The 22,899-nt window shown below is 49.7% G+C and overlaps 1 protein-coding gene across 3 annotated transcripts; it reads right to left on the bottom strand.

The window, feature by feature from the left end:
• Nucleotides 1–204: 204 nt before the first annotated feature.
• On the bottom strand, nt 205–7,771 carry Irx6 (iroquois homeobox 6). Of its 3 annotated transcripts, XM_078032330.1 has the most exons (7): nt 7,058–7,769; nt 6,395–6,780; nt 5,157–5,405; nt 4,427–4,536; nt 3,958–4,265; nt 2,595–3,185; nt 205–1,705 (listed from the first exon to the last, which is right to left on the bottom strand). In XM_078032330.1, the coding sequence occupies exons 2-7, from the start codon at nt 6,437–6,439 to the stop codon at nt 1,698–1,700; spliced, it is 1,311 nt and encodes a 436-aa protein (XP_077888456.1). In that variant the 5' UTR covers nt 6,440–6,780; nt 7,058–7,769; the 3' UTR covers nt 205–1,697. The 3 variants fall into 3 exon arrangements, with proteins under 3 accessions (XP_077888456.1, XP_021577008.1, XP_040135574.1); XM_021721333.3 differs by having other exon boundaries at nt 205–1,702; nt 6,395–7,771; XM_040279640.2 differs by having other exon boundaries at nt 6,395–7,769.
• Between the last annotated feature and the right edge of the window lie 15,128 nt (nt 7,772–22,899).

Here is a 22,899-nt window from a genome sequence, read left to right as displayed (position 1 = left end):
CCACTCCCCTCCCCAATCTGTCCCACCCAGCTCTGACTCCTAGATGCGAAGGGACTCTCCCCTCCACCAAGCGCTAGCTGGCGTATCCGGAGGGGTCTACCTGGCCCCCCAGGAGGGGGTGGGGTCGAGAGCGCCTTGAAAGAAACCTCGGGTTAAAGCTCTTTATTACAAGCGTTAATCCCGCAAAGCCGACTGGAAATCATGTTTATCTTTTCGCAGTTTAATTTTCCGGACCCTAAGCCGCGGGTCAGCGAGGGCGACTGGAGTGTCCCCGGGGAGGCTGGGGATGGGACCAGCTGTTGCCCAGGAGCAAAAAAGAAGCAGGGAGGGAGGGGGGTCTCCCGGAGGGTGGGCGAGCAGGAGCCCGAAAAGGCGCCCAGAGTAGAAAGCTAAGGTCTGTTTCCACCAGGGACACGCATGTCCCTGAGCCGGTCACCTGCTCCTCATGGGGCCTCTGTTGCCTCATCTGAAACAGAGGTTTGTGTTTCTGTGATTCCTCAGGACCCTTCCCACTCCGAGGGGGTCTTTGCTATAGAGAGGAAGAAGGGGTGGGGCCAGGGAGGGTCTGGGGACCACTCAGGTCAGTCTGCCCGGTTCCTGCTCCCAACCTCCCCCTCCGCAGCTCCGCCCTGGCGATTCTTCTGGCTTCAGTGACCTCGGAGCTGATGTGGAAGACTGTCACCTAGCCCAGGCAGGGGCCTGGAGTGGGAGAGAAGGGTCCCGGAGGGATCCAGCCCAGCCCCTGGAGGCACACCCTGCTGGCTGCTTTGCCTCCAGACCCCCGGTCTCCACCACTCCCTGAGCTTCCCTCTGGGACACTGCCCTGTCCCTCCCCTGCCGCAGCAGTGCGTCTTCTGGCCAGCTAATCCCACCCCTCTGGACCCCAGGTGTGAACTGGGGCAGCCTTATCCAGCCTGCACGGCGCAGGCGCAGGCGTGCACAGGCACCTGGGCATCTCTGGCATTCAACTCCCCCCATGAATCTGCAACCCCAGGAGGAACCTGGGACAAATGCTGCTCCTAAATATCCTGACCTCTACCCCGCTCCCCGTGTCACCTCCCACACCTGCCCACCAAAGGGGGCCTCAGCCTGGCTCAGCGGCTTGGTGGATAAACTTTGGGTCTGCTACACCCCAGGCGCCCTGGGTGCCATTTCGGGTTGCCTTGTCCATTTCGCCCCTTGCTGCCCTGTCCCCAGGGCTCCTGGCTGTGACCCACCCCGCCCTCTACCCTGACCTTTCTAGGCACCCCTGGCACAGATAGGCTGCACAGCTTAGGTTCAGCTTGATTATTTTTAAGGACACAAGGAGAGGGGAAGGGGAGAAGACGCAAGTGGTCCTTAGGGGCCAGCTCAGCCATAAAGCTACAAAGTGAGTGAGCGGGGTGAGGGGCAGGAGTGAGCAGGAGAATGCACCGTCCAGGCCCTGCATCCAGAGAAGGAAGGCAGACCCCCTGGCTTCCCCCGCCTTCCTCAAGGTGCCCTGACACCTCTTCCTCCGTCGGATCTGGGTGGGTGTAGATCTGTCCTGCCACCGGCTCTGTGTGCAAGGTCGGCTGCTACAGGAAGGTTTTCTGTGTGTCTGTCTCTTAGGCAAAGTGAGAGCTCCTGGTCCCTGTCAAGGTCTGGCAGTTTCTTAGAGCAGAGGTGAGTTCAAAAAGTGGGTGTCCAAGATTCTTCTGCAAATCGCAGCCATGGCGCTAACCTGCTGAGAAAGGAAAGGTTGATTAAAACCCAAAGACCACTTGGTGATGATTCTTAGGAAATCCGAGGTCAGCTGTGTCTGGTCCACAGAGAAGCACAAGTCTAGAGGCAATATGCTTGCCAGAGGTATTGCTGGGACTCTCCATGTATATATTCAAATAACAATGTAACCCAAGTTTCTAAACCAGTGGCTAATCCTGGGAGAAATTACTATGAAGAGCACACTCTGACAGTCATTGCTAAGAGTTGCCTAGTTCTGGGGAATGTCCGTTTGTGGGGTGAAATTCCCTTCCACCAGGTCCTTAGCACACAGAATAAACCAACTGGAAATGGGCAACACCAACTGGCAGTCTAACCCTGCTTGGAAATGAGACTTTGTAGGTGAGTCCTCTCCAGGGACAGCACCAATCTCAGTTACGGAATGCAGGGGCATGTCCACATCCTTAGGGATTTTAGTGGCCACTGAGAGGGCTGCAGCTGTACTTAAGCAGTGACCTTACACCTATAGAATGTGTCTGGCCCACCTTTTCAGAAGTCTCAGAAATCTCTGCTGCCTGTCCAGCCCTGGGTACCAGCACAACAGGAGACCAGCTGAAAGCCCCTTGTGCTAGACAAGTGTGGCAAAGCACACCTAGTGCATTTGGAAGAACCCTGGACCATGAATTCACAGGTTGTCCAACTCTCCAGCTTTCTATATGGATCCCAGGTCAATTTCTCTCATTACTATTATCTGGCTTTATAATGAAAGATTAGAACTTTCATCGCTAAGCATCCATTTGAAGGGGGAGCTGTGGGACAATCTCCTGCCAAATCTGAACCTGAGCTTGGCTGGGCAGGGTGGTGGGTGGGTGTCTTTGGGGCAGGCGCTCCCAGCGCCATTGGGGACCCACTACCTTCTGCTCCGGAGGGGTACTGGCACTGCACTGAAGGCTCCCTCCGCCTCGGGCAGGGCGCACAGTTCAGCGGCAGCCCCTGAAGGGTAAACGTGGAGTTTCCGAAGGCTTTGGCTATGAGAGAAGACTCTTCGCAAGTGGGTCGCCGGGCGGAGCCTAGGGACTGTCCGGGAATCATATGGCACTCAGGACTCTGTGGCCTGGGCCGCGTTGAGGATGCACCTTCCACCGCGCTGGCTGCAGCGGTGTGCGCCAAAGACCAGATGCGCGGTTTCTCTGCGCATGGGTAGTGCATGATCATCGTGGGCCCCCCGGACTCCGCCGCAAGGAAGTCAGCTTCTCCCGACCCGCGGGGCTCACTGAAGGAGAAGCGGGGCGCCGCCAGGCCGCACTCCCTGCTCTCCACCCGGCCCTGCCGAGCTGCGGCGCAGGTCGCGGACAGCGATTGCGCGCCTTTCTGGAAGGCCGCCAGCCTGTCCGCCGCAGTAACCACGGCCTCCTCCTCTTCGGCTTCCTCTTCGTCCTCCTCTTCCTCCAGGTCTTCCAGGTCACTCAGAGGGAGACCCTGCGCCTCCTGGCTAGCAGTACCGTCTGCAGGAAATCAAATCAAGAGCTAGTGAGAAAAGCCCAGGGCCCAGGGGAAATCCGCGGGAGTGCCCATCCCGGAGAAGCTTTTAGCGAGACGCACTCAGGGTGTTCTCTGTAATTCACCACCTCTGCTAAGCCAGCCCTCACCCTGCCCCCGGGCTGCTCGCCCGCCCTAGGGAAACAATTCTTGCTCCAGGCTTGTCCCCCTCACCCACCGCCCCTTGGAAGACTCGCCCTCCCTGAGAAGCCAAGGAAAAGCCACCGCAAGAGTCTGGATCTGCATAGTAAAAAGAAGGCAAAGGACTCTTTTCATCCAACTTTGGCATCCACAGGTGGCTGCCGTTACATTATTTAATTCAGCGCGTGTTTGCTGAGTGCCAACTAGGTGCCAGGCTTCATCTAGGTGTTGGGTATTTAGGGGACACAGTGGTAAGGCCTCTTCTGGTAGAGTTGGCTTTCCAGAGGGGTGTTGAGTGTGTGCATGTTCTTAGAGTGATAAATGGCCAAAGAAAGAAAGCAGGCTGATGAGACAGAGCATAACTGGGAAGCTACACGGGGGCTTGGATGCGGAGGTAACGCTTTTTTTTGGGGGGGGGCTTGACAGTTTGAAGTAGAGACTCAGCTGTTTCTGCAGGGAATTCCAGGAGGAGTGATGTGCATGGGCAAAGGCCCTGGGGTGAGTGCAGGGGATGAATGCCTTCAAAGAAAATCTGCCCCAGTCAAACTGCTGGATGGCTTGTGAAATCTATCAGGTGGCTGATGGGCATTTGGGTACCTTTGGGGTCACTGTTTAGGCAGCCCAGAGACTCCTCTGCTCTGGTCTCTGCCTTCCTTTCCTCCCCGCCTTTGTTCTTGGGTGCCCAAGTCATCTTGTTCTCCTTCTTGAGGCGCCGGCGCGCGTTGGCGAACCAGGTGGACACCTGGGTGAGGGTCATCTTGGTGATGATGGCCAGCATGATCTTCTCGCCCTTGGTGGGGTAGGGGTTCTTGCGGTGCTCGTTGAGCCAGGCCTTGAGGGTGCTGGTGGTCTCCCGGGTGGCGTTCTTTCTGCGTCCAGCACCGCCCAGCTCTACCCCACCGAACCTGCAGGGAGAGGCCAGCTCAGTCTCTAGCCTGGGAACAAGGGGCTTCGGACAGGGGGCATGGGTCACCAGGAAGTGTGATTCTGCCCCTCCCTTTCCCTTCTTCCTTCCACCCCACCTCCCTTTCTGGCAGGAGGGAGCCAGCCATTTGCCCATCCTCACCGGTCATACTGGTACTGCCCCAGAGTCGGCTCGTAGGGATAATAAGCTCCTGGTTGGGCCAAGCTGGGCGTAAAATTCCCCGCAGCCTCCTTAAATTCATACTGTGGATTCTGGTGGGAAAGGGAAAGAGAGTGGAGGACTCAGTGTGGGGAGGAGCTGGCAGCTGAGGTCAAGGACTCTGGTTCAGCCCCATCATGTGCATGGCTGAGCAACCTTGACACAGTGATTAACCACTCTCTGCCTCCGTTTCTCCCTGGTGAAACGGAAATGGTGATAACAGTACCCAGAGGTTGCAGGAGAAGACCATGTTGGTAAAAGGCTAGGCAGGCTCCCGGGTTAAATACTAGCTGTTCTTACTGCCCTTACACACCAGTGGGGCTGCTTCCCAACTTTAGTCTTCTTCCAGAGCTATTCCTGACCCTCTGCACCTTTGTGACTTCAATCTCAACTTCCTCATCTGTAAGTGGAGAATATGGATGGCTTACCTACGTCACAGATATAATAGAACTACCGATGCTTTCTGAAGAGTACGTAACCATCTGTAAATTCTGAAGTGCTCTGAAGGTATATTTTCCCCTTATACACAATCCTAACCATCCCTTCCTTAGGGCTCTGTGTCCCTCCTAGATTTTCTCTGGAGAGGACACTCTAGATTTCACCTGTCTCTGCTGCGCATGCCCCCAGTGCCTGCATGTCCTAGCAAGGTAGTCCCAGTTCCCACTTGACTCACCAGTGCCCCATACAGTGGGGGTGGCTCCGGTCCATAGGGCAGGTAGCCAGGGTAGCTCTGGGCAGCAGCATAGGGAGCCCCGTAGATGCCCAAGGCAGCACCCAGCTCAGGCCGGGTGCTGCCCAGCAGCCGGCTGTCATAAGGTGTGCAGCAAAGAGCGGGTGCTGGGGTGGAACTGGAGGCCACCTCTGAGACTGAACGTGGAGCAGCTTCGCAGCAAGTGGCGCTGGAACTTGCAGACACCAGAAACTACAAGAATGAGAAAGAGGTCACTGGAGGTCAGAGACCCCCCCCCCCAAACTCCCTGGAGCCAGAGGGAAGCAGGGAACTGCCAGGTCACTCCTTCCTTCCACTTTAACTAAATGCCCCCATTCTGCTAGCTGCTGGGACAGGAATTTTCCCAGGGGCAACTCATTAAAACTCCTCTTATAGATGTCCCTATGCCATTACTATAGTTCCAGAGTCCCAGGGGACTGGGGAAATGTGAAGGTCAGAAACCGCATTTAGAGACCAAACCTCTGCTCTCACCCCCATCTCTGCAAAGATAGAGCTAGAAGTTAGCCTTAAAGACCATCTCAACCTATCACCCCCACTCCTGTTTTATAGATAGGGAATGGAGGACCAAGATCACACAGCAGGTCAAAGGTCAAGCTGGTACCAAATCTCAGGAAAGTATTCCAGGCACTCTGGGGAGAAACTGAGTAACAGTGGTGGGATTTTTCCCATGAGACTCTTGTCGCTGGGCAACATGCCCTCTCCTCCCTCACCACATTTGGTTTGGAAAATTGAGGGATCCAGAGGCAGAAAACTTGGATCAGCCCAAGGAAAGAGCAGGATAAGAATAGAGGTCAACAAATGAGCAACAATATGGCGAGATGGGCAGTGCTCTGTACTGGAAGTCCTCTTTCTCCCCCCCCTGAGCGTCCTCTGGCCACCTCACACATCTGTAAAGAAAGGAGGCCTGACTGGAAGATCTCTGAGATCCCACCCACCTCGCTGAGCGCATGGTCGGGGTGCCCACGTTTCCACGGTCACACGGTTTCCAGCATGCACTTGGGAATGGAACGTTCTCAGTCAGGGACTGGGGTGTCAGAGGAAGCTGTGAAACACTACCCGGGCCTTGATCCCTCGGTCTTCCCCCAGGACACGGAGAGGAGAGAGCTCAGGGGTAGGCGCGCACCAGGCGGTCACCCACTCCACCCAGGCTGCCCGCCATTCCCCATGAAGGCACTTCTTACCTGGGAAGCGCCGCCGTATGGGTGTCCGAAGTGCGGGAAGGACATAGTGGCTGTCCCTGTCCTGTCTCCCTCTTCCCTTAGGAGTTCCCCTCTCAGCCCCGCGGTTCGGTGCCCCTAGCCTTGTGGCATCTGGTTTCCTTACACCGCTGCGAGTGCCCAGCGCCGATTCCTTCGCCCGCTTGGAGCGACTAGAGGCAGAGCCGAGGGCAGCCCAGCTGCCGAGCCCTGCGCTCCGGAAGGCGCCCCTCCAGCCCGTAGGGTCCAGAAGACAGAAGGGCCCATGGATGGGCAGGGGAGGGAAGAAGGCGCAGGTTCCCAAGGGCGCTCGGTGGCGAGGTGAGGCGCGGCGCGGCACCGGGCTGTGAAGCTCCCGAGGTGTCCCAGTCCTGGGTGGCCAGAGGCTCAATGTGACGTCACGGTAATCCCGGGCTGCCAGACCGGACCCCGGGCCCCGGGGCCCCGGGCCACCAGGCGTACTAAGCGCAGCCAGCCCGTGCGCGCGCGCGCACGCACTCTCACCCACGCTCACTCTTGCTCCGGGAGATTTGTGCAATCTGCGAGGAACGTCAAAGACCCTGACCCTCTCTGCTCGGCGCTAGATCCTACCCCTTTTTGCCGCAAGCTCACGCGCGCGCACACACACAGAGAATTTCTCCAAATTACCCGGGAGAAGTAGGAGAAACGCCTCCCTCTGCGCCGCGCAGGCCCGGGGCGCAGCGCGCACACCTCCTCCCCTGCGGCCCGGAGGAGGCGAGAGGCAACCGGGGAGGCGAGGGAGGAGAGAATACAAAAGAAGAGACTAGAGAAAAGTGGGGGAGAGAGGCAAGAGGGAGGAGGAGGAGGGGAGAGGAGAGGGATGAGGAGTCTGAGTGAACAGAGGCGCGCGGGGAGGGGGAGGGAGCTGGGGTGGGTGAAGGCTGGGCGGAGGCTGAGCACCGGCAGGTGGAGGAGAGCCCAGGCTCGGGGGAGAAGCCCCCAGCCCGGCTCCTCCGCCTCTCCGCTGCAGCAAAGTTTGTTGCACCACCAGCCCGGCGCTCATGGAAGCGGATCCGGGCAGCGTTGGTGGACCCCACGGGACCGCCCATCCTTGTCCTGGGGATCCGGCTCCCTCCTCAGTCTCCCCAGGACTCTGGCTAATTCCGCTTTGCCAGAGCCCCGACCCTGAGGCTTCTTTGCCGCCGCTTGACCCTCGAATACGCCGAATAGTGCCCCCTCCAGGACAAAGTTCTGGTCCCTGTCGGTTTCCGCCTGGAAAAGCGCCAAGTCTGACCCTTGGCAACTGCAGACTGGGGCCCGTGGCGCTAGGCAAATCCTCCTCGGACGGAGAGGCTTGGTTGCCTGGCACACTCCGCCCGCTGGGTCCGCGGGGGATCCAGGAAGCAGGAGGAAGGCGTCGGGGCCGGGCTGCAGCCGCTGAGCTCCGCTGGGGGTGGCGCTGGCGAGCCGCAGTGGAGAGCTCCGGGCGGGAGGCCTATTCCCTGCGCTCCGCCCGGACGCTGGGCTGGGCCAGCGGTGTAACCCGGGCTCCCCTCCCAGGGGTCCTCGTCAAAGGACACTGATGGGCCTGGTGGAGGTGGGTGTGCGCTGGTGCCGGGAAGGGGGCTTCGTCCGCCAGGGCTGGCCCCAGCACAGGGGGCGGCCAATTTCAATCATCGGTTTGCACTTCTGATGTCTCAGACCCCAGACGCCTTTCAGAGGGCTGTAACCCACGGCATCTAGGGGCGACAAGGGACCGCCAATTTGGCGAGGGAAGGCCTGAGTCGTTGCCGGATCAGGTGGAGTTTGCAAGCCCAGAAACCTCGGAAAGCTTTCCCTTTCTCTCCAGCGGGTCACCGCGCCCTTTCCACCTTATACAAGGCTCTCCCTCTCTGCAACTCCCCCGGGGTGTCGTGAGGGGTTGGTGCAAGGGCTCAATTTTATTTTCTAATTGAAACCCAAGACCGTGTGGCCCAGAGGATAGGAGCTGAGCTGGGTTCCTGCCAGGTGGAGGAAGCCCAGTTGCAGGCAGGTCTGGGTCCCTGGCCGGGAAATCTGTCACCGCTAACTTGCCTCTGGCACCTTGCAGAGGGGACTGGTAGGCCCCAGGGCCAGTGACCTCCTTAGAATGACAGCTCTGGCTCCACAGCTCCACTCTTTTCTTCCCCAGATTCTGCAGAACTCTCAAGGAGCTTCAAGAACCCACAAACCAACCGCAGACGACTCTAAGAGATTATTAACACGAGAACAAGCGCCATTCTAAATACTGACAAACCCAGCCGCGGCTGCGGAATGCTGTTACCTTGGAGAAACCTTGCTTTCAACCCCGGGAAACTCCTAGTTAGAAAAAGAATTATAGTCATGGGTAGACTGACTTAGCGATAAAAATCACAGTAATAAATAGATCCCTTGATTTTTCAAAATGCACTTTGGAGTCACACCCCCCCCCCATTGCAGTTTGGATACATCTAAGCCTTTTCTTTTTCTTTTTTTTTTTTTAAGTAAGTATTAAAGAGTATTCATTAAATTAGTCTCTTGGGGAAGATTACTACTAATTAATTAATTGCAAACATTTCCAGAGGGAAGGTATGTCAATTGGAAAGTAATAAAATTAGATAGTCGAAATACTTACTCAGCAACTTTTATTGCCCATTCGTTCCTAAGCAGATTTTTTTTTTTTTTATGACAGGAAAATGGGGATGGTGGGGGAGAAAAAGCATTAGCCCTGTCCCTTGGCAATATGGTTGCAAAGCAGAGACTACCATAGAGGATTTATTGATTTTCAGCTGATTTATAAGACCTCTGTGGTATCAATGCTGTGTGCAAGACTCCCCTTGTGTGCAAGGCTTACCCCTTGTCTTTGCTTTAGGATTAGAGAAAGGCAAGAAGAATTTTTTTTTTTGGAAGAAAAGAAGACAAAAAACTGTGGCAAAATAAATTGGGAGTACAACTATGAGAAGGTGTCAGCATTTTTTTTTTCTTCTGTGGAAATGGAAAAAAAAGAGCATGTTTTATGTGAAGGTACCTCATCTATTGTCTTCAAAGTTGCTTTATGGTTTTGGTGTCTTCTATCATAATGTCTCCCAAGGAGAAAGCCCTGCCCTGTCTGCTCCCCCCGTCCCCATGTTTCTGCCTTTGGGGAGACCCGGATTTAATATGTCCTTCCCAGGCAGAGGCTGCACGCACAGTAAAGCTCCCTTGTATTGATGACATTTGATTGTTACCATCTTGAGTATTTAGTGGGATTTCCTAAAAAAATGGTTATTATGAGATGTGCCTAGAATTTCTGTTATTTGGGGACCTGCATAACAAAAGCCAAGCCAGTAGGTTAAGCCAACATCAACCTGTGTGTGGCAGAACCCTCAGGTGTAAAGGAGTCTGATTCAGGAACAGTGCTGTGGAATTGGTTTTTCTTCCGTCTCCCTGTCTCTTCCCAGGCCCTTACCTCTGTAGCCCCACGCTCCAGGCTTCTCTCTCATGGTGGATTTTCATTGCTTTGTTCGGGTGCTGATTAATTTAGTTTCCGGGGGAAAATCCCCAATTGTATAGGTGTGCACACAGAATTTTATTGAAGCAAGTAAATAAACCCATCAAATACAGACACACACACACACACACACACACACACACACACACCACACACACACACCAGTTCTATTTAGGGGAGTCATCCCACTGAACGTATTTTGAACAAATGATTTAGATTCTTTTGTTGTTTTGTGCAACATGTCTGATAGGTTCTCTAGCTGCTCATTAAAACTAATAGGAAACAAAGCAAACAAAGGCCTACCAGGACCACAGAGAGTACTGATCCACATTGTTTATTTGAAGTTCATATTGCTTTGTGGTAAATGCACTGAAGTTCCTGAGCAGCAGAGTTAAGGATGTGTGTGTTTGACAATGAGTTTGAAGGCAGGTACTTCCAAAAAAAAAAAAAAAAAGGAAAAATACATCATATTGCATTTTTGGTGGGGGGAGGATGTTTAAAAATGTTCACGATTTCCAAATGATTTCCAAAGACAACAGATTTTACAGAAGGGAAAATAGCAAACTGGAAATGTCTCATCACAGCTGAAATGAGTGAGTAGATGGGCATAATAACATAGTTGAAAATGAGCTAAGTTATATTTTTTAAGTATGGAAATTTTTTTTAACCGACTGTTTTTGAACTGGGAAGAATGAATTTTCCTCAAATCTATGCATGAATGAACAAGTGCATCTGGACAGATGCATCCATAATTTATACTGATCAGTCACCGCAGGTCTCCCCAAGTAAAGCCGAAATGAACACTAATTGTTTTGACGGAAGTGGTGTGTGCAGCATCTGATTGTGAGAGGCAGCAGCCCCTGCTTTGCCTGAGTACAGATTGTCAACAGCTACTCTGGCATCAGGAGGGGAAAATAAAAAGGCAATAATTCCCAGATGAGGGTGTTGATGTTGCTTGTCAGCAAGGTGGCAAATAGCAAGAAAGAATTAACTTCTTTGAGATAAAGTCTACAATGAGGCTGTATGCAGAGAACCAGGCTTGTCAGCGTTGCACCTGAGCTCAGAGCGAAAAATGAATAGCTTGTTCATAATGGCGAAATTCCATTGCATTGTATCAAGTCTGGGTAGCTTTCCTAAACTCTGATTAAAGGTTCAGGATAAGAATTGGGGAGGTGAGAAGCAAGACCAGGACCATCATGGAGCCAAGCAGCAGGTGACAGAGAAAGGACCAGATTCCAGATCTCCTGGCTGGTGTGTGTGGGGGTGTCTTTCTCCAAGACCGTATTTCAAGCACATACCCAGCCAGCCACAGCTAGGAGGAGTGTCGAGCTCCGAGGGAATGGTGTGAATTCACGTTTAGTGCCTCGTGAGGACACTGGGTCGTTTAGCAGAGAAAATATCTGAAGAGACGCCGTTGTGAGGAAATGACTGCAGCGTCCCTTCTGCATGCTTTCCTATCAATCTGTATTATGAAAGAGCTTATGTAATAATTTGGGGGGTTTTAGAAATTGGATGTCGATCATTCATTCAAATGGCACACAGCAAGCAGCTGCAGCTGTGACTGGTAAGTCTATCAAAAATAAAAACAGCACCCCCCCCCGCCCCTACAAAATAAATAAATAAATAAAAACAACAAAAAACCTCTTTGAAAAAAAAAAGATCCAGCTGAGATATTGGCTGTATAGCTACACAGACTTAAACAAAACAAAACAAACAAAACAAAACAAAAAAAACCAAATAGGTTTTGGTTACTGATTATTTTCAGGAAGAACTCTTTTTAAAAACCTTTTGTTTTTCCTATCTTTCTTTCTTTCTTTGCATCAGTGTGTATGGCGGGGTGTTGCTGCCTGAACTTCTCAGTTTCAGAGCCGTTTTTCTGTGTAGCAATTCTGGATTATTTTTATCTTGGGAACGATGGCATCTTATTAATGATAAGCTCAAGGCATCTGATGTGTTTTCAAGGAATTTGAGGCTTTAAAGTAAACAACAGATGTATAGATTTGAAAACCAGGGAACCGGTTTGGAAGGCAAAGTTGTTGAGAAAGAAATATTTATAAGTAATAAAGACCTTAACGGGGTAGCATGCAGGGACTCATGGAGAGAGGATGCCACATTCTTCTTCCCCTTGGTGACAGGGCCTGGGATCTTGAATGCACACTCAGGGAGCAGAATCATGGCCCAGACAAATGAGAAAGAGAAACACAGCACTGTTAGCTCCAACTAAGTTGGGATGGGGTGTTTTGCATATAAACCTCTCCCTGAAGCTAACAAGCAGTTTCAAAGATTCACGTCTTTTTTTTTTTTTAATTTTTTTTATTTTTACTTTTTGGTACTAAGAATTGAACTCAGGGGCACTTGACCACTGAGCCCCATCCCCAGCCCTATTTTGTATTTTATTTAGAGACAGGGTCTCACTGAGTTGCCCAGTGCCTCGCTGTGGCTGAGTCTGGCTTTGAACTTGAAATCCTCCTGCCTCAGCCTCCTGAGCTGCTGGGATGACAGGCGTGTGCCACCGTGCCCGGCTGCTTTATCATTCTTCAGCCTAAACCGTCTCACTGCATAGACACGAAGACTGCAATTAAACCATGAGCAGCTTCATGCTGTACACATTGCCATCCGATTAGTGGCATGCACCCAGTATTCGCTTTTGCTCTTAAAGCTGAGCATTAGAATTGGCTGGGAGTCTTCTCTTCTGTGCCACCTGGGGCCCACTACTTTGGGGAAGCTGGAACCATTTGTGATGTCACACGCTGGCCAAGGTGAATTTATGACAAATCTTCAAAAATCAATAAAAGTATGGAGAGTATATCATTTTGAGAGAGAGAAAGAGAGAGAGGCAGAGAGAGAGAGAGAGAGAGAGAGAGACAGAGACAGAGACAGAGACACGAGACACGGCCATTAAGGGCATAGCTATTCTAATACCTACAAGTCCGCTTGGGTCTGCAATTAAAAACATTCTGATAATAAATCTCCTCCCAGTCTCTTTTAATGCTTTTAACTTTCCTGAAGGTTCAAATTGGTATCCCAAAAATGTGCCAGGACTCTCACAAGGTATTTTATAGACTCATAAATAAATACGGCAATTAATCTATGCTATATTTCTTTCATATTTGATGACGATTTATTACGGCATTCACCCATTTGGTGCACAAAAACTCTAATGCACTTAAAATCGGATTTCAAACCAAACATTTTATGGGAAAATATAGTATTGATCATCCATTTAAAGATCTCATGAAGATGATTCATAACCTGCTGTAAAGAAAAGATCTCAGGAGGATCTCGCAAATGAGTGGGTGGCGAGAGAGTCTATTCATAAAACCCGAGCTAGCGGATCAGCTTCTCTTGTTTTCTTCATCTATCTTGGAGCTTGCCGGCACTGATGACTTTTGCATGCCGCTGTTTTATAAGAAAAATCCCTTTCCATGACATTTTTCATCGTGACAGAGGTCACGGGATTTCACAGCGAATATTTTCTGCTGCCATTTTCTGCTGCCATTCTGACTGCAAACAGAGTTTCAGGGGTGATAGAAGTTTCTGTGGCTTCAGAGTCAAAGCTCTGGGATGGGGCCATCATGTTGGGTGCGGATTCTGTGCAATCTTACACCCCAGACGGCCCTGGGCTGGGGTAAATGCTTGAATGGCTTTTTGCCCCTCTCGTCAAAGACAGTTCTAAAAACCGAAAAAAAAAAAAATCCCAGGGTGCTGGCCTTTCTCTGCTTGGAGCACAAAGTCTGGCTGAGAAGAAAGACGCTTGTCCTTCATTCAACAGATATGGGAAGTGTCTACTGAATGCCGAGCTTGGTTCTAGGAGGCAAGGTTACATCTCTGGACAAAATTGGATGATTGCTCTCTAAAATTTAGAGTACATTCTAACAAATTAAATACTTTCAAATCACTCTGGAATCATTTGTGTAGCTCCCTAGTAATTTGAAAAAGAGGCCTGATGTTTACCGAATACTCAACAAGTTTCTAGGTATGAGATGATGCAATTTTAGAAGACCTTTCATTCATTCCTTCCCAAAGCATTTCGTGAGCATTTATTATCAAAGGACGCTGAGCAGAAGGCTGGAGGTTTTTATTTGTCCCAGCAAAAATCTCTGCCCCCAAAGACCTTACAATTTAGCTCCATTATCTACTTGAAAAGTAGATATCATTTGTTTCTTTTTATGGAAGTTGGAGCTTAAGAGAGATCCACTCGCCTGGTGTAACAGACCTCGTGTATGGACAATCTAGGGTCTGAGCTCAAACAGTAAGCTTCAAAGTCTTGGGAAAATCACAGATTTCAGATTAAATATTTAATCGCTGAGATGATTAGTTTTGAGAAATAAGGACCTCACCTAATAGATACTTGATGCATGGTGCTATGTTCCTTGTATATTACGGGGCTGGCTTCCCCTAATCTTATATGTCTACACAATACCAAATATTTATACAAAAGGGGGAAGCCACATAGTGACGTGTTGGTCTCCTTGACCCCGGCACCTTTGGATGCTCAGCTGATGTTTTGCACATCTGCCTTCAACTATGACCAGTGCTGTCATGTCATGTGCAAATGACAAACGCATCTCTCATACATACGGGTTGATGGGGGTGGAGAAGGACATAGAGCCAGGCTGTACCCTCAGTAACTTCAAATCCACTCACATGATTAGCCACGTAGCCAACGCTTTCATAACCTGCTCTCTTGGACCATCCCTGTCACTCTGGGGGTCAAATAGGGCAAGATTCTCAACCTCTTTTCACAGACGAGCAACAGACGTGCAGAAGGGTCATGCCACTGGCCCGGGTCATGTGTGACTGATTGGCACTGGAGACAACCCAGGAGGCTTTGGGTGTCTGAATTCCTGCCTGGTCCTTGTAGGCTTTAGTACCTTTTGAAAAAAACAAAAATAAAAAAGTAAGGGGCTTAAGAAAGATTGACCTTGTAGTTATGAACAGGATTTAGGTGATAGCCAATGCTCTTCCCATCTCTGGGAAGGGGGCACCTTGCTTTTTGGATTTGTCCTGTGTGAAGATCTCCATGTGGTGTCCCTGCTTTCTTTCTTGTGGTTTGGGTTTGCTTCACCTGGAGTTCCAGAGAGAGAGAGAGAGAGAGAGAGAGAGAGAGTTGTGTGCTCACACAGCTTGTGGGCATGGCGCTCAGGACCAGGGATTCCATCAACAGTGAACTCACACACAGGGTCTCCTTGCCTGCATTATTGAGCCCTGCCACCTCGAACCAGGGGTCTCGCAGAGAGAGGGTGTCAGTTTGCTCCAGGCACCCACTGTTGTGAATCTGCAGAGATGGAGGCTTTGGGGGAAATGTCTATCTCATGGTCGGGAGATAAAGACAGCTTGAAATACAAGAGCGGGATTAGACTGTCAGTGTCGTCCAGAGAACATAAACCATTTCCTGTGTCGCTCTTAGGTCTGAGGGCAGGGGCAGAGCAGAGGGGAATCCCGCGATGATAATTATGACATGTAAATTTACACACACACAGAGGGGAGCCTGAGCGTAGATGTGGACCACGAAAACTCCTTTCCCAGTATAAACGCCACCGTGATATGGAGAGGTGTGTGGGGATCAGGGCAACTTTTGGTGTTGGGACTAATTTATGACTCTAGATGATGCAGTTGGAGGAGACAGGGAAAACGGATACTCGGCTGCTGTTCTGTAACAGTTCAATGTGAGCCACGGGAGGGTCCTGCCCTTGGCTCTGCACACGGGATGGTGGGGATTAAGGGGGCCAGGGGTCGAAGGCAGCGGAGAGCTGGTTTGGGAGATGGGATCTACCTTGGCTTTGCCCATGACTGCCTGGGAAGCGTTGGACAATGCTCCTTCCATCAGGGACCCTCAGTTTGCCCATCTGCCAAACGGAGGCATTGAGATCAATGACCTACGAAGACCTTTTAGGTTTCTAGGTGTACGGATGACAGATTGCAGTTGTTATCCCAGTACTCTCGAACCCTTCAGCTACTGGTTTTTTTTTTTTTTCTGCGGGGGGATGATACTGTGGATTGAACCCAGGGGCGCTCTACCACTGAGTCACCCCCCCAGCCCTTTTCGTTATTTTGAGATAGGGTCTCACTAAGTTGCTTAGGGGCCCACTGAATTGCAGAGGATGGCCTCTAACTTGCAATCCTCCTGCCTCAGCCTGCTGAGTGGCTGGGATTACCAAGGTGCACCACCATGCCTGGCCTTCTGTTACCTGTAAGTATGGACTTTCTGGAAAATTCTTTTTTTTTCTTTTAAACCATTAATGGTGGATTAGATTTTTTTTCCTTTTGTTAAAAAAAAAAAAAAAACAGATTCTCAGCCCTACCCTCTGAGATTCTGAGCAAGACTGGAGTGGGTTCAGACATCTCTATTGAGAAAAAAACATATAAAGTAATGTGAGCATGCACTTGGTAGAAATCCAGACTACCTGCAGGAGATGCCGAGTCCTTGCTGAGAATAGCCAACGCTGCCGGGAGGGGCCACTCAGGGCTGTGGAGGGCCCTCCTGGCTCTCCAGCTCTCGGGGCTAGGCTGGGAGCATGCCTCTGACCCTATTCTGGCCAATGAGACTCAGGGGAAGTCTACCAGGGGGATTCGGGGAGAGGACAGAGGCGTGGTGCCCTCGCTCCCTCCCTTCTTCAGAACTTGGACGTGCCCGAATCGGCCGCGCTCAGCCGTTGGTCCACCCATGCTTTCACCAAAGGTTCACTGTGCTCTTACTGTATCCTGGGCAGGGTCTCAGGTGCTGGGAAATGGCCATAAAGAAAGCAAAGTCCCCGTCCTCAATGAACAGTTTTGCACAGAAAAAGAGGGAGAAGAGGCAGGTACCCAGGTGAACCCGGAGGGTGGGTTAGACACATTCCATGGAGAAAAGAACTAGGCAGAGAAAGGGAGTCGCCGGGCGCAGGACCAAGATCACGGCCCAGGGGCAGCCCTGGTGTCAGCCGCTGCTCCTGGGCTCCTAGCGGTGCAGGACTAGGGCGCTGGTTTTGTTTAAGTCTCTGTTAATTTGGTTTTCTATTACTTACAGCTGAGTGAGTGCCTGAGACAGGGTGGAGGGGGTGCAAGAGACAAATAAGTCATCTGATTATTTCATCCCCGCTCCCCGAGCCACGGAGGCCTAACAGTTTCTTGGCTGCTTTCCAGAAATTTCCTATGTTAATACAAGCCTTATAAATATAAGCTACAAGCCATATAAATATAAACTATATATACAAGTACACTCTCTCTCATGCACGCACACACACACACACACGCACGCACACACACACGCACACACACCATGGTGGGATCCTGGGTGTGGGTACTCATTACACAATAGCATGATGTAGATAGAGGTGCCTGACCACTGACTTGCTATGTTATCTTCAACAAGTTGCTTGCCCTCTATTTTACAATTTCTCCATCAGAAAAATAGGAATAAGAAGCCTACCGCCCAGGTTTCTTCTGACAATTTACTAAGTTATCATGTGAAGGACACAGCACTGTCCCCAGTCCGTTGTAATGACTCACAAAGCTTCATTATTGTGTGTGGTAAGGAGGATCATACTATTGTTTCCTTTTCTTTTAACTGAAGAATCTACTTGTACAGCTTTCTAACGTTCTCATAGATAACTCTCTTTTGACGTCCAATATGGAGCTTTTTTTCTCCTAAATTTCAAAGGACATTTTTTGTGTGTGTGTGTGTGTGTGTGTGTGTGTGTGTGTGATTCTGGGGATTGAACCCAGGGCCTTGTGCATGCAAGGCAAGCCCTCTGCCAATAGGCTATATCCCCAGCGCCTTGATAGATGTTCCTGAAGGAAGACCATGTTCAAAAGGATTTATGCACACACAGAAGCTGGCCAAAGAAAAAGAAGGAATCTGCTGAGGCGGAACTTCTTTTCCTCTTTGCTCTCCTTTACAGTTGACACTTCTGGTCTCCCACTCTATCTCACCTTTCCCTTTAGTTATGTGCAAGGTCACGAATGCTCACAGGGTAACATTTAATAACCGATTCTTCCCAGACTCTTTTTTTCCCCCCACGAGGACACATCTCCTGTTTTATCCATTTATTCTTAGTGGGTACTGGGGGTTGAACTCAGGGACACTTGACCACCGAGCCACAGCCCCCAGCCCTATTGTTTTTTTTTTTTTTTTTGTATTTTATTTCGAGACAGGATCTCACTGAGTTGCTTAGCACCTCACTTTTGCTGAGGCTGGCTTTGAACTCGTGATCCTCCTGCCTCAGCCTCCTGAGAAACTGGGATCACAGATGTGCACCACCGTGCCTGGCCATCTCCTGTTTTAGGGTAGGCTAAAACAAAAACACAAATGCAAAAACCCAGAGGTCCTTTCTGTACAGAGGTATATGGTGGCTAATTTGGTAGCATTGATTCTATGAAGAGGGAGGCATTTAAGGAACAAGTGGCCCAATGGGAGACAAGGACACTCAATCATCATCATAATACAGCACATTAAGTGGAATGAAGGGAGAAACATAAAGGGCAAGAGGAGTAACTAATCCTGACAGATTCAGCCTCACAGATGTGTGCAGAGGATCCAGAGGTGGCCTGGCTACCCTGCACTAGCTTGGGTTTCTAATCAGAGGAGAGGGACATCCCAGGAGGAGAGAGAGCTACACATTCAAAGCCCCGGAGTGAGACCCGGGCAGGAGGAGGGGAGGGATGGACAACTGGAGCCTGAGAAGGTGGCTGGGGGGAGTGGGATGGGTTCTGGGATAGTCCCGCAGGAGCTGAAGAGCATTGGCTCACACAGAGCCCCGTGCATCGCCACGCAGACAGACAGACAGACAGACAGACAGACAGACAGACAGACGCGGTGCCTTCCAGAATTACGATGCCTGCCCAGGCACACACTCTCGGCTTCTGACTTGTGTGTCCCGTGACCCAGCTTCCCTGGGGACTCCACAAGAAAGTAGGTGCAGCTGCGAAGTTTGGGGAAAGAATCATACAGAAAAGCAGGTCGCGGGCCGGGGGAGATAAAAACCACGCGTCTCTGTGTTGATGGAGCCGAGTTGGCAGAGACCCTTGTCAGGTTCTTTGGTGGCAGCTCCAGTGGCTGCTGGCTCGCTGAGTGACATGAAACGGCCAGACGAAAGGACAGTGTGTTGGAAGGCAAGTTGGACATCCTGCCTGGGAAGCCAGATCCAGAGGTCTCAGCAAGAGGCCCTTTCTTTGCCAGGGGTCTGCCATGAAGACCTGGCCTCCCATAGCTTTATTCCTTTTCATAAATGTCATATTTCAGAGAGCGTCTGATTGATCCAATTTGGGGTCCAGTCACCTTGTGGCTGAACCCATCAGGTGGGACTACAAAAGGGTGGAGGTGGTGGTACAAATGTGGGCACCGAAGGGGGGGCACCTGCTAGGAGCTCAGCAGAACCCTCCCCCAATCCAAAATGGCGGAGGGTGATACGTCGACCCTTGAAAAAGAGTCAATAAGGACCATCTCCAAGAATAAAACGGAGGCAGTCTCCCATTCCAAGCACGGAGTGGGGGCACTTAGAGCGACCCTTGCTGGATCCAGGCCCTAGGAAATCTGGACTTCATAATTTACGAAGGCATGGGGAGCCAACAAATCCATTCAGCACACATGAAATATTTCAAGCGAGGCACCAGGGGACTGGAGCAGGTCTTAGAGAAGATGGATTTACACCTGGCCATAAAATCCCAACTCCAGGAACCTCTGCACTTAGGTCTGGATTTTGTCTGGATCTTAAAGCTTTTATAAGTGTTTAAGAGCATGAACTCTGCAAGGGTTGACATTTCTCTTGCCTACTCCCTCTAGGGATTGGGCTGCCAGGACCAGGTAGTGGGGGAGCCTCCCACCTTTTATTCTCTTGGCATGAGAAATTTTTGCCTTGGGCACGTTTCATCTCTGCCCATAGAAGATCTTGGCCTCATGGGCTCTTGAGTGATCTCCTTAACCTTGCTGAATCCCAGTTTCCTCACTGGTGAAATGAAGGTGTTCCTACCAACCTCACAGGACTTTCAGAAGCACTAAATTCATAACAAATGGGAATTTTGTAAAAAAAAAAAAAGAATGAATAAATACAACTATTTTGGAATTGGGGAGTTTGGTCAATGCACATGTCTTGTAAGATCTGAGAACAGGGTCAAGACAAAGCATGTGATAATCATCTTTGTGTTCACTTGGTGGAATCACTAGTTCTCTGAGCCATTACATGGAGGACAATTGCCTTGAAGATAGACCTGCAGCAAAGATAAGCCATGGAGATTTGGGAGATATTTGTTCTTGCAGCACGTCCTAGCCCATTCTGACTAATACACAGTTATATTTGCTTACTTACCTATGCGATCTTAGGTAAGTTATTTAATTGCTCTGGGGCTTATTTTGCTCGCCAGTAAAATAGGATAGCTAGTGACATTAACTCTTCAGGTTGTTAATGAGATGATGCATGTAAAATGCTGAGCAAAGGGTTTGGCATATAGAATATACTTGATCGATGGTGCAGCAACAATAGTTATCATGGTAGTCATGTGATGGTGATGATGGTCATCATGATGAGATGATTCAGAAGCTGGGCGTGGTCATGGATTCGAACCCTTCTATTTTAAGTAGATGAAGCCAGGTGCTCTCCGACTGTGGGCAGTGAGTGAGGACTTTCCTGACACACGTTGGGACATTTAAAAAAATATATATCATGTGGTACCAATTAATTGCTGATATCCGTGGCTGTTTACCCAAATTTCTGGTCTATATTTAAAAAGATTCATACAATAAAATTAGTCTTATTTAGAAAATTATTCACCAGAAAGTTCAGCCTGCAAACTGTACTTCTATTTTTAGTGCTATTAATAACTATTTTTTAAATGCATTTAATGAGAATGTGAAGTCATCATGATACTGAGCCCTGCCGCTCAACGGACCCCTGGGAACTAATCTGAGCCCACAGGGAACTCACAGTCTAGTTGACATTCATAAAAACAACTTTGGGATAGTAAACGTCTCTCTGTCCACTCCCACCTTGACTGACGCCAGACTGTCTCCGTATGGTTCCCTGAAACAAAAAATCTGAGCTTTGTGGCCAGGGGGATTTGAGTCTGAACTCTAGCCTTGCCGCATTCTAGCTGAGTCTTTGGGTAACACGCTGACCTCTGTTAGCCTTAGGTTTTGTACCTTTAAAAGGGGAATGATGGTGGAGTGTGGTGGACATTGTCCTCCAAAGTACATGTATAAAGACACGAATTGGTGTGAATAGACTTTGTATACAACCAGAGATATGAAAAGTTGGGCTCTATTTGTGTAATAAGAATTGTAGTGCATTCCGCTGTCATAAATACATTTTAAAAATCAATTAAAAATGGGAAATAATAAATGTTATCATGTTATGAGAATTCATTGTAACGTAAGTAACATATCTTGAACAGATTCAGCATTTAATAGGAGCTCAATAAATTAAAAAAAATATATGTTTTTTTTCAATTCTGCATTATTCTGTATTCATGATGCTTGGCTCATGGAAAGCATTCCATCTATATTTATGAAATGGAAGGAAGAGAAAAGTATATCCACCAGAAAGTGGTTTTGAGGGTATTTGAAATATTTGTATATTTTGTATTCGCTTTAGGTTTAGGAAGAAAACTTCATTTGATTGGTGTATTTTAAATAAAACAAAATATGAGCCTCTGTCATAGAATTATGCTACCCCACTATTTCAGTTCTGAAGCAGTGGTTATCCTTGCTTGAGGGAGACCTTTTCTTGTTCATTTTACTTATAGACTATTTTATGATTTTCATTCCTGTGGGTGACGAAGTGTGGGACGCAGCTTCGTGGATGTGTTTCTAATTTGTGTGAATTGAACTGTACTGAAAATTTCTTCACTTTTCTCCTGTTTTGGCAGCTCACCCATCTTTTCTATGTGCATCTAGTGCATTGGTCCTTACTACTGTATAATATTCCATGGAGTCACTCTCTATAAACCAGAAAATCGGAGTTACCAGAACATCTCTATTCGCTGGCCAAGTCTGCTTATGCTAGAAGTGCCGTCTTCGTTTTCTTCTGGGTGACTCAGTCGTTCAATTCTGACGTTCGGAGGCTGCTGTCGCAGTTAACAGTGGCCCCAGCCCACCCACCCACGTTGGGATTTACAGAAGGAATGAACTCAAGGCGAATTCTTTGATTTTCTGTTTCTCTCTCGTGTGTACGCGTGCCCAAGTGCACAGAAGCTTCTGGCTATGCTGCACTTTCCTGTGTTTTAAATGAATATTCCAATTTACATAATTGAAGTGGATTTCATGGGTGCATGAAAAAATGCACTCGGGGCTATGATGTCAGTGAGAACAACTCGTATCCCACAGTCAGAAGAGCCTCGAGTGTGAGGCAGGCGATCCATATTCAAGTTTGGGTCCTGCCTCTTGCTGGGTGAGTGATTTTAGGCAAGCCAAATCACCTCTTCCATGAAGGGCGAAGGACACATACAGGAATGTCATGAAGCCAAGGAGAGAGAGCGAGTAGAGATGCTGGGGAAGCCATAACATTGTTTCCTGTATTTCATTTCATTTCCAATGTAGAGTTCTAAAACTGTCCATCGGCTGATGTTGGGGTGCATGCTCTGACAGGGCTCCTTCCCGTCTGGTGCCTATGCAAGGCGTCACTAATTGAGCGGCATGCAGCCTGGTGACGCTTTTCAGCCCTCCAGGAAGTATCCACCCTCTCATCAGAGCTGACTCCACCCCTAAATGTCACATTTGCCATTCCCGACTGAGGCACTGTACTGGGGGTCCACCGGGGACAGCAGAGAGATGAGTGTTCCTGGATCCATCCTCCGACAACTATAGTCAAGCAGGGGACACACACAGCAAAAGTGCCTGTGGTAAGCAAACGCTGGGACAAGATGCAGTCTAATCTGATGACACACCAGCCAAGAGCTAAGGAGATGCCAAGAATTGAGAGGTTGATTCCATGACAGGAAGGAGTGACAGTGACGGGCGTCTGGGGGCTGGGGACATTTTAGCTACACCTTCAAGGTCAGAGACAATCTGGGAGTTGCACATGCAGGGAAGAACAACCCGGGTAAGAGGAAGAGTAACCACATTGGAGAT

Source organism: Ictidomys tridecemlineatus, chromosome 15 (genome assembly GCF_052094955.1).
Source record: "Ictidomys tridecemlineatus isolate mIctTri1 chromosome 15, mIctTri1.hap1, whole genome shotgun sequence".
NCBI classification, from domain to species: Eukaryota; Metazoa; Chordata; class Mammalia; order Rodentia; family Sciuridae; genus Ictidomys; species Ictidomys tridecemlineatus.
Note: the sequence above shows the minus strand (reverse complement) of the source record. Positions and strands in the feature narration are given on the sequence as shown.

What these genes read in the sequence shown, in the direction of transcription:
- Irx6 (XM_040279640.2), bottom strand. Translation starts at nt 6,439, where the DNA reads ATGTCCTTCCCGCACTTCGGACACCCATACGGCGGCGCTTCCCAG. An exon ending in CATACGGCGGCGCTTCCCAG is followed by an intron (nt 5,406 to 6,394) that starts GTAAGAAGTGCC and finishes TCATTCTTGTAG; the next exon opens with TTTCTGGTGTCTGCAAGTTC. An exon ending in GGGCAGTACCAGTATGACCG is followed by an intron (nt 4,266 to 4,426) that starts GTGAGGATGGGC and finishes CTCTCCCTGCAG; the next exon opens with GTTCGGTGGGGTAGAGCTGG.